At 47.5% G+C, this 12,718-nt stretch overlaps 1 protein-coding gene across 6 annotated transcripts in view; it reads right to left on the minus strand.

Moving 5' to 3' along the window:
• Nucleotides 1-12,718, minus strand: part of mtcl1 (microtubule crosslinking factor 1) — a 243,273-nt gene that overhangs the window by 63,706 nt on the left and 166,849 nt on the right. For all 6 annotated transcript variants that reach the window (XM_085992382.1, XM_085992380.1, XM_085992383.1 and 3 more), the window contains 2 exons: nt 6,706-6,873; nt 4,420-4,671 (listed from right to left, as the gene is read on the minus strand). In XM_085992382.1, the coding sequence (XP_085848508.1) occupies nt 4,420-4,671; nt 6,706-6,873 (420 nt within the window). The remainder of the gene's footprint in view (nt 1-4,419; nt 4,672-6,705; nt 6,874-12,718) is intronic.

Below are 12,718 nucleotides of genomic sequence, written 5' to 3' on the forward strand. Positions count from 1 at the left end.
TGAACACAGAAATTTATAATGCTAAAAAGTTGATACAAAATAGGGGAAAAATTCGGTATCGCCCCATTTGGGGCGCCGTTATTGGCCGTGCGCAAAGTTCAGCGCCTGGCGCGAATTATCGCCTCCGACAGCAAACTTGGCTTTTATCGCCCCTGGAGGTGATTGGAGCGCTAAGTCAGGCGCTTCACACCTGTCTTAAGGCGCAAAGGCCGAGGAGTGAGGTGCTACCTCAGAGCGCTGGCGAAGCAAGGAAGGGCAAATCAAAATAAACCTGCAAAGTGCTGCTCAGCACTCAAAACTCCTCCACACAGTGTTGAATCTCTCCAGAAGGCTCTCTCTCTCAGTCTGCGTGGTGCAAAATGTCGCCGACAAAAAAAGGCAGGAAGCGGTCGCCTTTAAATAGCGCTCCCCTAGTCCCTTTTTGACAGCATAACGCTCCCCTCAACCTGTCGTTGCTAGCGGCAGGCGGTAAAGTAGGGGGCGCCACTCAATATTTGGTCCGGGGCGCTAACGGGGCGTTGCGCACTCGACTGACGTCACAATCTGCCGACGCAGGAGATCGTGGCGGTAGTGTTTAGCGCCGCCGCAAAATGTCTAGTTAATTTCGCGAGCGGCACAAACATCGCTGCGCCCGGCCTCTAGTTGCTTTGCGCCCCAACTGGCACCCTCTTAAGGCGCTAGCGGGAGGCGCAAACAACTGAATTTTTCCCACAATGTGTCTGAAAAGATGGCAACAGTGTGGTTTATTTCAGTTATATATAAAAGGGCACTCGCTTATAGTTTTCACAGAATAAAGTTCAGAGTGATGGAATTTAAGGCAAAGCACCAGCAAAAATTTCAGAATACTGTACCATGTTCTTTTACTGGTACCAACTTTTATCTCCAGATTTCTTTTAAAACTGAATTTAAATTTTCAAACTGCGACAGTGGAATTTGAACTCACATTGTCTGGATTATTAGTCCAGTAAAATAACTATTACACTACCATACTATATTTTGTATTCAGATATTAAAGCTTGTATTTCACATTCTCCGGCTTGTGGGTGACGTTCCTGTGGGTTGTATTCACAAATATTAGCAACGAATGCATTAAGGTGTTGAATTTCTGACATTTGTTCTACCCGCTATTTATTATTTAAAACAGGATACTGCTTTCACTAAATGATCAGACTAAGGCATTTCATAATGGATGTACAAACCCGCCGATTACTAATATTGCAAGGACAGATTTCAACCCATTGGTGTCCTAGTTCTGGGTCTGCTCCTGCTTTCTCAGGGTCCTGTTTATTGGTGGTCTCACTATCCTGTAGCCAAGGTTCCCCCTAATTTTTTTTGGGTGCGCGGCCCATTCCAATGAAACAGCCTCTGGACAAAGGAAGCAAATTCTAGCTTTCAGGCTGCCATAATTCCAAGGTTATCATTTCCCCCACTTCTTGGGGGAAGATTTCCTCTGATCACTGCCTGCTAGTGATATCGTAAATGTAGTGGGAACATTCTCTGGGGGTGGTGGGGGGTGAATGTTCATAGTCATTGGAGTAGTGACAAAGAAAAAAAAAAGACTTGCATTTACACAGCGCCTTTCACGACCACCTGACGTCTCAAAGCACTTTACAGCCAATTAAGTACTTTTGAAGTGTAGTCGCTGTTGTAATGTGGAAAACGCGGCAGCTAATTTGTGCACAGCAAGCTCCCACAAACAGCAATGTGATAATGACCAGATAATCTGTTTTTGTTATGTTGATTGAGGGATAAATATTGGCTAGGACACCGGGGATAACTCCCCTGCTCCTCTTCGAAATAGTGCCATGGGATCTTTTACGTCCACCTGAGAGAGCAGATGGGGCCTCAGTTTAACGTCTCATCTGAAAGACGGCACCTCCGACAGTGCAGCACTCCCTCAGCTCTACACTGGAGTGTCAGCCTAGATTTTTGTGCTCAAGCCTCTGGAGTGGGACTTGAACCCACAACCTTCTGATTCAGAGGCGAGGGTGCTGCCCACTGAGCCACGGCTGACACACTGGGCGTAAAACCTACATAAAATATGATTAATCTGTTGGAGTACATTGAAATTAGAGTGCAGCCTTTAAATCTGCTGGTGGGCTGACTTCTTACAGAAATCCCCTGTGGCTGCCTGAAAAGAGCCGTAACAGTTGAGTGCTGTGGTCACTTTCATAGCCGCAGAGAAATCAGTGCAGGCAGAGGAGCCTGGCTGCAGGTCCTCATGCAGTAGGTGACAGCGTTGCCCTACTGCCTCTTTGGTGAAGCTCAGTCTTCTCACACACATCGTTTCATATGACGTGTGCTGCCTGTATATTCTATGGCAAGGATAGTATCTGGTGAGGTGCATCCTCCTTAGAAATGCTGCCCGACTCTCCTTTGCACTATCCTGCGCTGCTCTTCTTCCTCCTCCACGATACTGGAATACAAGGGTATTCCCTGGCTGGGGAGTCTAGAACCAGGGGTCACAGTCTCAGAATAAGGGGTCGGCCATTTAGGACTGAGATGAGGAGAAATTTCTTCACTCAGAGGGTGGAGAATCTTTGGAATTCTCTATCCCAGAGGGCTGTGGAGGCTCAGTCGTTGAGTATATTGAAGACAGTGATCAATAGATTTTTGGATATTAAAGGAATCAAGGGATATGGGGATAGTGCAGGAAAGTGGAGTTGAGGTAGAAGATCAGCCATGATCTTATTCAATGGCCAAATGGCCTACGCCTGCTCCTATTTCTTAAGCCCATGGTAAATGCCATACCTGTTGCTGAGACTGCGGTTAAGGGATGAAAATCTGCTGGTGGGCTGACTCTATCAGAAACATTGAGAAGCAAGTCCAGGTGTATACGCGGAATGGCAAAAAGTGCTTCCCAGCAGCAGAAATTGCTACTGAGACTCTCCAGAATCTTCAGAATCAGCAACCCCACACTTTCATATAAAATGAAGGCGGATTATGGGAAGGGGCAAAGAGCACGAGGGCGCTCTGGGGGGAGTGATTTTATAGAGGAACACTGGCCGACATATCGTGTGCCCAATTTTCCTGCCACAAAAAAATGCACTTGCATCTTTTATAGTGCCTATCATGACCTCAGGACGTCCCAAAAGGCTTTACAGCCAGTGAAGTACTTTTCTTGAAGTGTAGTCACTTTTGTAGCGTAGGAATTATGCACTGGAAATATGGCGAAAATGGTGATGAAATTCACCCCACCCCCGCCATGTTAGTTATTTCTCGCGAAACCGTTAAAGTGCCTGAAAGAACCGATTTATGATTTCACTGACAAATAGTGACTAGAGGAAATCTTTCACTATTGTGTACGACATGTATTGAGCAGGTTGGGCCTATACTCATTGGAGTTTAGAAGAATGAGAGGGGATTTTATTGAAACATATAAGATTCTGAAGGGGATTGACAGGGTAGATGCAGGGAGGATGTTTCCCCTCGTGGGGGAATCTAGAACTTGGGGACATAATTTCAGAATAAGGGGGCACCCTTTTAAATCGGAAATGAGGAGGAATTTCTGCTCTCAGAGGGTCGTGAATCTTTGGAATTCTCTTCCCCAGAGAGCTGTGGAGGCTGGGTCATTGAATATATTTAAGGTGGAGATAGACAGATATTTGAATGATAAGGGAATCAAGGGTTATGGGGAGCGGGCAGGGAAGTGGAGTTGAGGCCAAGATCACATCAGCCATGATCTTATTGAATGGTGGAGCAGGCTCGAGGGGCCAAATGACCTACTCCTGCTCCTACGTCTTATGTTTTTATGACATTTCAGTACCACACTATTATTCTCATGTCGGTTACTTTCTGTTAAATGTAAGGTTGCATCTGCTGCCCTGGATGGTAAAGATTTCATGACGTTTATTATGAAGAACAGTAGAGTTCATTCCCCCTGTTCTGACAAAAGGTCATCGACCCGAAACGTTAGCTCTGTTTCTCTCTCCACGGATGCTGCCTGATCCGCTGAGTGCTTCCAGCATTTTCTGTTCCTATGTCAGATTTCCAGAATCTGCGGTATTTTGCTTTGGTGTCATTCCCCCCTTTCCCTCTGACTCGCTTAATCCTGCAAACAAGATACGCTATTGAGCAACTCCTTCATTGCAAGCCGCCCCTTCATGTACTGCACATCCACTCTTTCCCACATTACAACAGTGACTCCACTTCAAAGAGTACTTCATTGGCTGTAAAGCGCTTTGAGACGTCCGGTGGTCGCGAAAGGCGCTATATAAATGCAAGTCTTTCTTTCTTTCTCTGCATAAATGCAGTGACTATTCCACCGAGAGTAGCGATGGGTGCACTGCCAAACTTTAGGAGTCAACGGAGTTTATTTTGTTTGCGCAACATTAAGTAACCCGCTTCAACCACAGACGGACTTTTCAGTACAATGTGTTTTTTCCAGCTCCCCTGACCAAGCTCCTCCTTTTTACCCACCTGCTCCAGTTTGCCCTGTAGCTCCTTCATCTGCCATTCCCACTCGCGTCGCTCTCGGTCGAACCTGTCCAGCAGCTCCACCTTCTCACGGTTCCAGTTCTTTTCAGAGTGCTGCAGCTGCCAGTGGAGATCCATGACCTGACTGTGACTGTCGGCCAGCAGTTTCCGGTGCTCCTCCCGCTCCCGCTTGAACACTTCTTTGGGATCATCGGAGCCATCCTTGCCGGACTGTTTTCCGACCCCCTCTTCAAACTGCCACGTTAAAAAAAATGCAGTTTTCAAAATACCCAAAAAATGACAGTGGTAAGTGCTGAAGTATTTCTTCAATTCTAACATTAGGGAGTCTCTTTAAAAATTACAACAACAACAACTTGTATTTATAGAGCGCCTTTAACATAGTAAAACGTCCCACGGCGCTTCACAGGAGCGTAATAAAACAAAACTTGACACCGAGCCACATGAGGAGATATTAGGGCAGATGGTCAAAGAGGAAGGTTTTAAGGAGCCTCTTAAAGGAGGAAAGAGAGGTAGAGAGGCGGAGAGGTTTAGGGAGGGAATTCCAGAGCTTAGAGCCTAGGCAACAGAAGGCACGGCCGCCAATGGTAGAGTGATTATAATCGGTCAAGAGGCCAGAATTAGAGGAGCGCAGATATCTCAGGGGGTTGTGGGGCTGGAGGAGATTACAGAGATAGGGAGGGGCTAGGCCATGGAGAAGCTAATAAAAGCCTGACAGGCTTAGTTGCACCAAGCGCTTAGTGGGTAAATGCTCCAGCTGAGTGAGACAGAGTAGGAGGGTTCCCAGGTTCAATCCTCAATTAGTGCTATATAAATGCAAGTTGTTGCTGAGTTAGCTGATGTCAGTGAGTGGAGCAGCAGAGGTGCCTGAATTGACCTTTGTGCCTTGGGTTAAGCGCAGGAAATAAAATCAGCCAGGGTTCTTTCTTTTCATAACAACAGAAAACGCTAGAAAAACTCAGCAGGCCAGGCAGCATCCGTGGAGAGAGAAACAGAGCTAACGTTTCAGGTCTGGGACCCTTCATCAGGACTGAAACGTTAACTCTGTTTCTCGCTCCACAGATGCTGCCAGGCCTGCTGAGTTTTTCCAGCGTTTTCTGTTGTTATTTCAGATTTCCAGCATCCGCAGTATTTTGCTATTATATTCTTTCTTTTCATTGCTATCCAGTGATCCCTGCTGGAAAATATACATGGATGGGCAGTGAGCGATGACAGCATTGAATCACATGGTCTGCTGACATTCATGGGGGTGCAGGGGGTCGAATTTAACTCCCGGGTGGGAATGCGGCCTAGCGAGCAGCCGGCCTGTCCGGGAGCAGTACCAGTGAGGCTTGGCCGATTTTATCGATTGGGCCACATTGGCATGTCGCTTGGCAACATCCTGCCCAAAACGGCCGGGGGGGCGAGCCAAGGACGGGGAACCCCCAAGGTGTTCTTGCGGGACCTGGAGGAGCAATCCTGCTCCTCTTGGCCCGCATCGAAACGTCCAATAACTTAATTTAAAGCTTACCTTACTGGGCCTCTTCCGGTTCTCGATGGGAGCTCCTGACAGCTTTGGCCTGGTGGGGAAGCAACCCATTGTTCAGGCCTCGGGTAAAATTAGCAGTCGGGCTCCGATGATGTCATCGGAGCCTGACCTGCATATTTAAAGACTTCCAGCGGGTGCCTTTGCCACCCGCAATTTAAAATTGCAATCGGCCAGATTGGGGCGGGGTAGTGAGTGGGTGAGTCCCCCCCTCCAATTTAACTGCCCGCCCCCACCAGTCTGGTTTCCACCAAGGGCGGGGCGGGGGGGTGTAATATTCCCCTCCCATTGCCCATGTTTGGACATGAAGAATGACCAGCTGGGTTCAGTACCCTGAGGGCTGCTGATACCCATGCAACCCTACCCCCTAACAAGAGAGACAGCACCTACAGGTCAGGAGGGACGAAATTGGGTGGAAAATGTCTGAGAGTGTGGTGGACCTTCACTTTTATGTGTCCACCCCTTCAAAGGGCCACTGTCACACTCAGTACAGCAGTAATATTACTGGCTCCTGTGAAATTTCATTCGCAATGTAGCTTTCGATATTAAGTGCTGGCTTTTTAACAATTAATTCTTTAAAGCTGTGGTTGATCTGTACTGTTTCTCCAGAGAATATGATAAATATGCGGAGCTAAACTGCACGTAACGGGGGATGAGAGAAGTGTACCTGAACCTATCTTCACACAGTTCTGGAGGGTTTTCCTTCCACTGCTAACGTACCGATCAATGAGAATGTTGCCAGTTACCTGGACAAGTTGACATTTTTGCTCGGTGTATTCCATTTCCCAGGCAGCTTTCTCATTAGCATACTGCTGCTGTAGTTCATAGCGTCGCTTCTCTTCATCCCCGAGCTCAGCACCAAACTGCTCCAAGATAGACTTCAGAGCAATCAGAATCCTTCGGTTTTCTCTGGCCTGCAGAAATGAGGAACTCACATGGCATTACACTGAACGTACAGCACGGGAATCATCGAATCATCCTTCTTAGGCAGTCCCTCAGAACCGAGGATGACTTGCTTCCACATTAACAATGAGTTCTCAGGTGACTGATGAGTCCAATGTGGGACCTACAGTCTCTGTCACAGGTGGGGCAGGCGGTGGTTGAAGGGGCGGGTGGGTGGGGTGCTTGGGTTGACGTGCGCTCCTTGCGCTGCCTGCGCTTGGCTCATAGAATCATACCGCACAGAAAGAGGCCATTCAGCCCATAGCGCCTGTGTGCGGCTCTTTGAAAGAGCTATCTAATACTCCCACTTCCCTGCTCTTTCCCCGTAGCCCTGCAAATTTCTCCTTTTCAACTGGTCCATGCCGGTGTTTATGCTCCACACGAGCCTCCTCCCACCCCTCTTCGACAAAACTCGCATTTATATAGCACCTTTAACGTAGTAAAATGTCCCATGGTGCTTCACAGAAGGGTTTTCAAACAAAATTTGACACCAAGGCATAAAAGGAGATATTAGGGCAGATGACCAAAAGCTTGGTCAGAGGTAGGTTTTAAGGAGCCTCTTAAAGGAGGAAAGGGAGGCGGCGGGGTTTAGGGAGGGAATTCCAGAGCTTAGGGCCTCAGCAGCTGAAGGCACGGCCGCCAATGGTGGAGCGATTAAAATCGGGGATGCTCAAGAGGCCAGAATTAGAGGAGCGCAGAGATCTCAGAGGGTTGTGGGGCTGGAGGAGGTTACCAAGATGGAGAGGGGTGAGGCCATGGAGGGATTTGAAAACAAGGATGAGAATTTTAAAATCGAGGCGTTACTTAACCGGGAGTGGTAGGTCAGCGAGCACAGGGGTGATGGATGAATCCTTCTATTTCTTTCTCCCTCGTGTGTTTATCTAGCTTCTTCTTAAATGCATCTATGCATTTTGCCATAGTTAGCGGTTTTTTAAAATGGGTCATGGATTTCTCGCGTCCTTCCCCAATTTTCAGTGCCCTTCATTTTATTCCTTTTCCTCCTGAAGACGGTGACTCTAGCTGGATGACAATTCCATGGACAATGACAGGCCTATGTAGTCATTCTTTGTGTGACGTGAAGAGTAACGAGTATTAGGCAGGCTATTTAACCACGGAGGTCATTGTATCCAAGTCTGATCCTACCCTAACCCCAACACCCACATGAACATCCCAGCAGGGTTCACTACACCACAATCAGGAGTGGGAACCCAGGATGACTTTCCTCTCTCCTGGCCAGAGGCACTAAAGCCAATCCTAACTGTTAACTGCTGCCATCATGGAACTGTTTCAACACAAAACTTACAGTAACACTTGTGCATGGAGTTTTGCAACAATATACAGGATTTCTCCTATTGGTTGTCAAGTATAGTTCTCTTGTACTCAATTTATTAATTACTCAAAATGAGATCCAAAAGCCTAAAGTCAACTCGTGATGCTCTACTTAATGTATATCACCACATTTCTGTGTAGCCTTGATAATACCCACAAGACGGACTAAAGCTTTGCTGAAGGTGCAACTCACAAAAATCAAATGGGGTGAGGCCTGCTTTAATAAAGGAGTCTTTATGGGTACTGCGCCACACAGAACAGGAGTTTCCCTGGTTCAATTCCTGTTCTGAGCTGAGTTTTCTGATATCAGCCAGGGACGACAGTTGAGAAACTGCAATTTGTCTCCGTGTCCCTGGGCTAGGGAAGATAGAAAGAACAAAAACTAATTGCCAGGGTTCCTGCTCCAGATCACGGTCCAGTGGCCTATTTCTTTATTCATTCAAGGCCAGCATTTATTGTCCATCCCTAATTGCCCTTGAGAAGGTGGTGATGAGCCGCCGTCTTGAACCGCTGCAGTCCGTGTGGTGAAGGTACTCCCACAGTGCTGTTAGGTAGGGAAATCCAGGATTTTGACCCAGCGATGATGAAGGAACGGCGATATACTTCCAAGTCAGGATGGTGTGTGACTTGGAGGGGATCTTGGAGGTGGTGGTGTTCCCACGCGCCTGCTGCCCTTGTCCTTCTAAGGTGGTAGAGGTCGCGGGTTTGGGAGGTGCTGTTGAAGAAGCCTTGATGATTTGCTGCAATGTATCTTGTAGATGGTTTAGGGATGTCCTGAGGTTGTGAAAGTTGCTATATAAATGCAAGTGTTTCTTTTTTTCAGTAAAGTTAGGCCTTTTTGTGATCTGTAAGGACTGTAATGTCTCGGTGTTGGTCTTGCTCTCACACAAAAATCCTTCAGATGGGATACAAAGCTGCTTTGATGTCTGAGACATAATGAATAGTATCTCAATTAGTGCTTTACTGTGAACAGAGATTATGCTTGTAGTCAGTGCAGTGCATGTAAACAACATAGACATGTTCTGCACTCTTGGGGGGAAAAATTCAGTTGGTTTACGCCTCCCGTTAGCGCCTTAAGACGGCATTAATGGGGCGCAAAGCAACTAGCGCCCGTGTGTGGCGATGTTTGCGCCGCTCACGAAATTAACTAGACATTTTGCGGCGGCGCTAAACACTACCGCCACGATCTCCTGCACTGTCAGATCGTGATGTCATTGAGTGTGCAACGGCCCGGACCGGATATTGAGTGGCGCCTCCTGTCTTACTGCCTCGCGCTAGCAACGACAGGTTGAGGGGAGCGTTTTGCAGTCGGGAAGGGACTAGGGGAGCGCTATTTAAAGGCGACCGCTTCCTGCCTTTTTTTGTCGGTGAAATTTTTGCACCACGCATTCTGAGTGAGAGAGAGAGACTGCAGGAGATATTCAAAGCTGTGCTGAGGAGTTTTGGGTACTGAGCAGCACTTTGCAGGTTCTTTCTGATTTGATCTTCCTTGCATCGATTTAAAAGAGAATATGGGGGCTGCACTCTGAGCTCTCTCCCTGGGCTTCTCCATTGTTCTTTCCAACAGATTTGATGTACAGGTCTCTCCAGGCCGAGATTCAAGGCTGCAATGAGCAGGGTGTGGATGGAGAGCAAGATCGACACTCCCCTTTAAGAACTGTCCGGCGCCAGTGTGTCTCTGTTCCATTGCTGACTGACATCACATGAGCTTCGCCAGCACTCTGAGGTAGCGCCTCGCTCCTCGGGCTTTGCGCCTTAAGACAGGTGCGTAGCGCCTGATTTAGCGCTCCAATCACCTCCAGGGGCGATAAAACCCAAATTTGCAGTCGGAGGCGATAATTAGTGCCAGGCGCTAAACTTTGCGCCCAGCCGATAATTGCGTCCCAAATGGGGCGATACCGAATTTCTCCCCCTTGGACTTTGCAGTGTCAAAAGCATCACATAGGTCTCACTGTGGCCTGGCTTGGTCCTTTATGTTTTAATTCAAATCTTTTGAAATCTATTTCAACATAAGGTCTTGAACTGCCAAAGAACCTGCAAATAGCAAGACTTGGCTATGATACTTGCCATAGAAAACAGCTTGCTGACCCAAACTCTATGCTCGTATGTTAAGAATGGCGATTCAGGTGAGTGAATGGAGGGCTGCTTGTCTCCATGGAAACATACCCCAGCATGAGTCAGGAGAAAATTGGAAAATAATAGAAGAACCCTAAAGGCAATAAAAATATAATTCTGGGGGGACGGGGGAGCATATAACTCCAATGCTGCAACATATAAAAGATTTGCATTAAAATGCTTCATATATGCCTACTCCTGAGGTCCCCACTATCACAGAAGCCAGTCTTCAGCCAATTTGATTCACTCCACGTGATATCAAGAAACGGCTGAGCGCACTGAATACAGCAAAGGCTTTGGGGATTGACAACATCCCGGCTGTTCTGCTGAAGACTTGTGCTCCAGAACTAGCCACGCCTCTAGCCAAGCTGTTCCAGTACAGCTATAACACTGGCATCTATCCGACAATGTGGAAAACTGCCCAGGTATGTCCTGTCCATAAAAAGCAGGACAAATCCAATCTGGCCAATTACCACCCCATCAGTCTACTCTCAATCATTAGCAAAGTGAGGGAAGGTGTTGTCGACAGTGCTATCGAGTAGCACTTACTCACCAATAACCTGCTCACTGATGCTCAGTTTGGATTCCGCCAGGACCACTCGGCTTCCGACCTCATTACAGTCTTGATCCAACCAAAAGAGCTGAATTCCAGAGGTGAGGTGAGAGTGACTGCCCTTGACATCAAGGCAGCATTTGACTGAGTGTGGCATGAAGGAGCCCTAGTAAAACTGAAGTCAATGGGAATCGGGGGGAAAAGTCTCCACTGGCTGGAGTCATACCTAGCACAAAAGAAGATGGTTGTGGTGATTGGAGGTCAATCATCACAGCCCCAGGACATCAATCCTGGAGTTCCTCAGGGCAGTGTCCTAGGCCCAACCATCTTCAGCTGCTTCAATGACCTATCCTCCATCATAAGGTCAGAAGTGGGGATGTTCGCTGATGACTGCAGTGTTCAGTGCCATTCACAACTCCTCAGATAATGAAGCAGTCCATGCCTGCATGCATCAAGACCTGGATGACATTCAGGCTTGTGCTGATAAAAAACAGGTAACATTCACACCACACAAGTGCAGGCAATGACTATCTCCAACAAGTGAGAGTCTAACCACCGCCCCTTGACATTCAACGGCATTACCATCACCAAATCCCCCACCATCAACATCCTGGGGGTCACCATTAACCAGAAGCTTAACTGAACCAGCCACATAAATACTTTGGCAACAAGAGCAGGTCAGAAGTTGGGTATTCTGCGGCGAGTGTCACACCTCCTGACTCCCCAAATCCTTTCCACCATCTACAAGGCACAAGTCAGGAGTGTGATGGAATACTCTCCACTTGCCTGCATGAGTGCAGCTCCAACAACACTCAAGAAGCTCGACGCCATCCAAGACATAGCAGCCTGCTTGATTAGCACCCCATCCACCACCTTAAACATTCACTCCCTCCACCACCGGCGTACTGTGGCTGCAGTGTGTACCATCTACAAGATGCACTGCAGCAACTCACCAAGGCTTCTTCGGCAACACCTCCAAACCCACAACCTCTTCCACCTAGAAGGACAAGGGCAGCAGGTGCATGGGAACACCACCACCTCCAAGTTCCCCTCCAAGTCATACACCATCCCGACTTGGAAATATGTCGCCGTTCCTTCATTGTCGCTGGAACCCCCTCCCTAACAGCACTGTGGGAGTACCTTCACCATATGGACTGCAGCGGTTCAAGAAGGTGGCTCACCACCACCTTTTCAAGGACAATTAGGGATGGGCAATAAATGATAGCCTTGCCAGCGATGCCCACATCCCAGGAATGAATAAAAAAAAATTACTTTTAAGTACAATGACTTGCATAGTAAAATGTAACAGGAGTTTTGCAAACATCAAAATTGCCAATGAAATAATCTGTGTCTGGTGGCGTCGGTTGAGGGATTAATGTTGGCCAGGGAACTGGGCGAACTGCCTGTGCTTTTTTGAATAGCGCCATTAGATCTTTAACATCATTCTGAACAGAAAGATTGTAGTTCGGATTATTTCATCTGAGGGACAGCCCCTCCAACAATCCAGCATCTCCTCAGTTTTACACTGGCGTGTCGTCCAGATTATGTGCTTAAATTAGCATTGCCAACTCTGGTTGGATGTATTCTTGCTGGTTACATCACATGACCTCCCACCTCCAACCGCCTCACCCAGTCAAACAGCCTTTTTTCCCATTCCCAATATTTCTAAAACTAATAAACAAAAGTCTCTAAAAAACATAATTTTTTATTGCCACTGTGATTTTTCTCCCGGGGTTGCTCGCAGCAGTGCCCTGGAGATTAAACTCCAATTCCTGGAGACTCCAGGGAAATCCTGGAGATTTGGCAATCCTAGGTTAAGT

Source organism: Somniosus microcephalus, chromosome 7, assembly GCF_052327205.1.
Source record: "Somniosus microcephalus isolate GS21.2 chromosome 7, FLI_Smic_1.0, whole genome shotgun sequence".
Classification (NCBI taxonomy): Eukaryota; Metazoa; Chordata; class Chondrichthyes; order Squaliformes; family Somniosidae; genus Somniosus; species Somniosus microcephalus.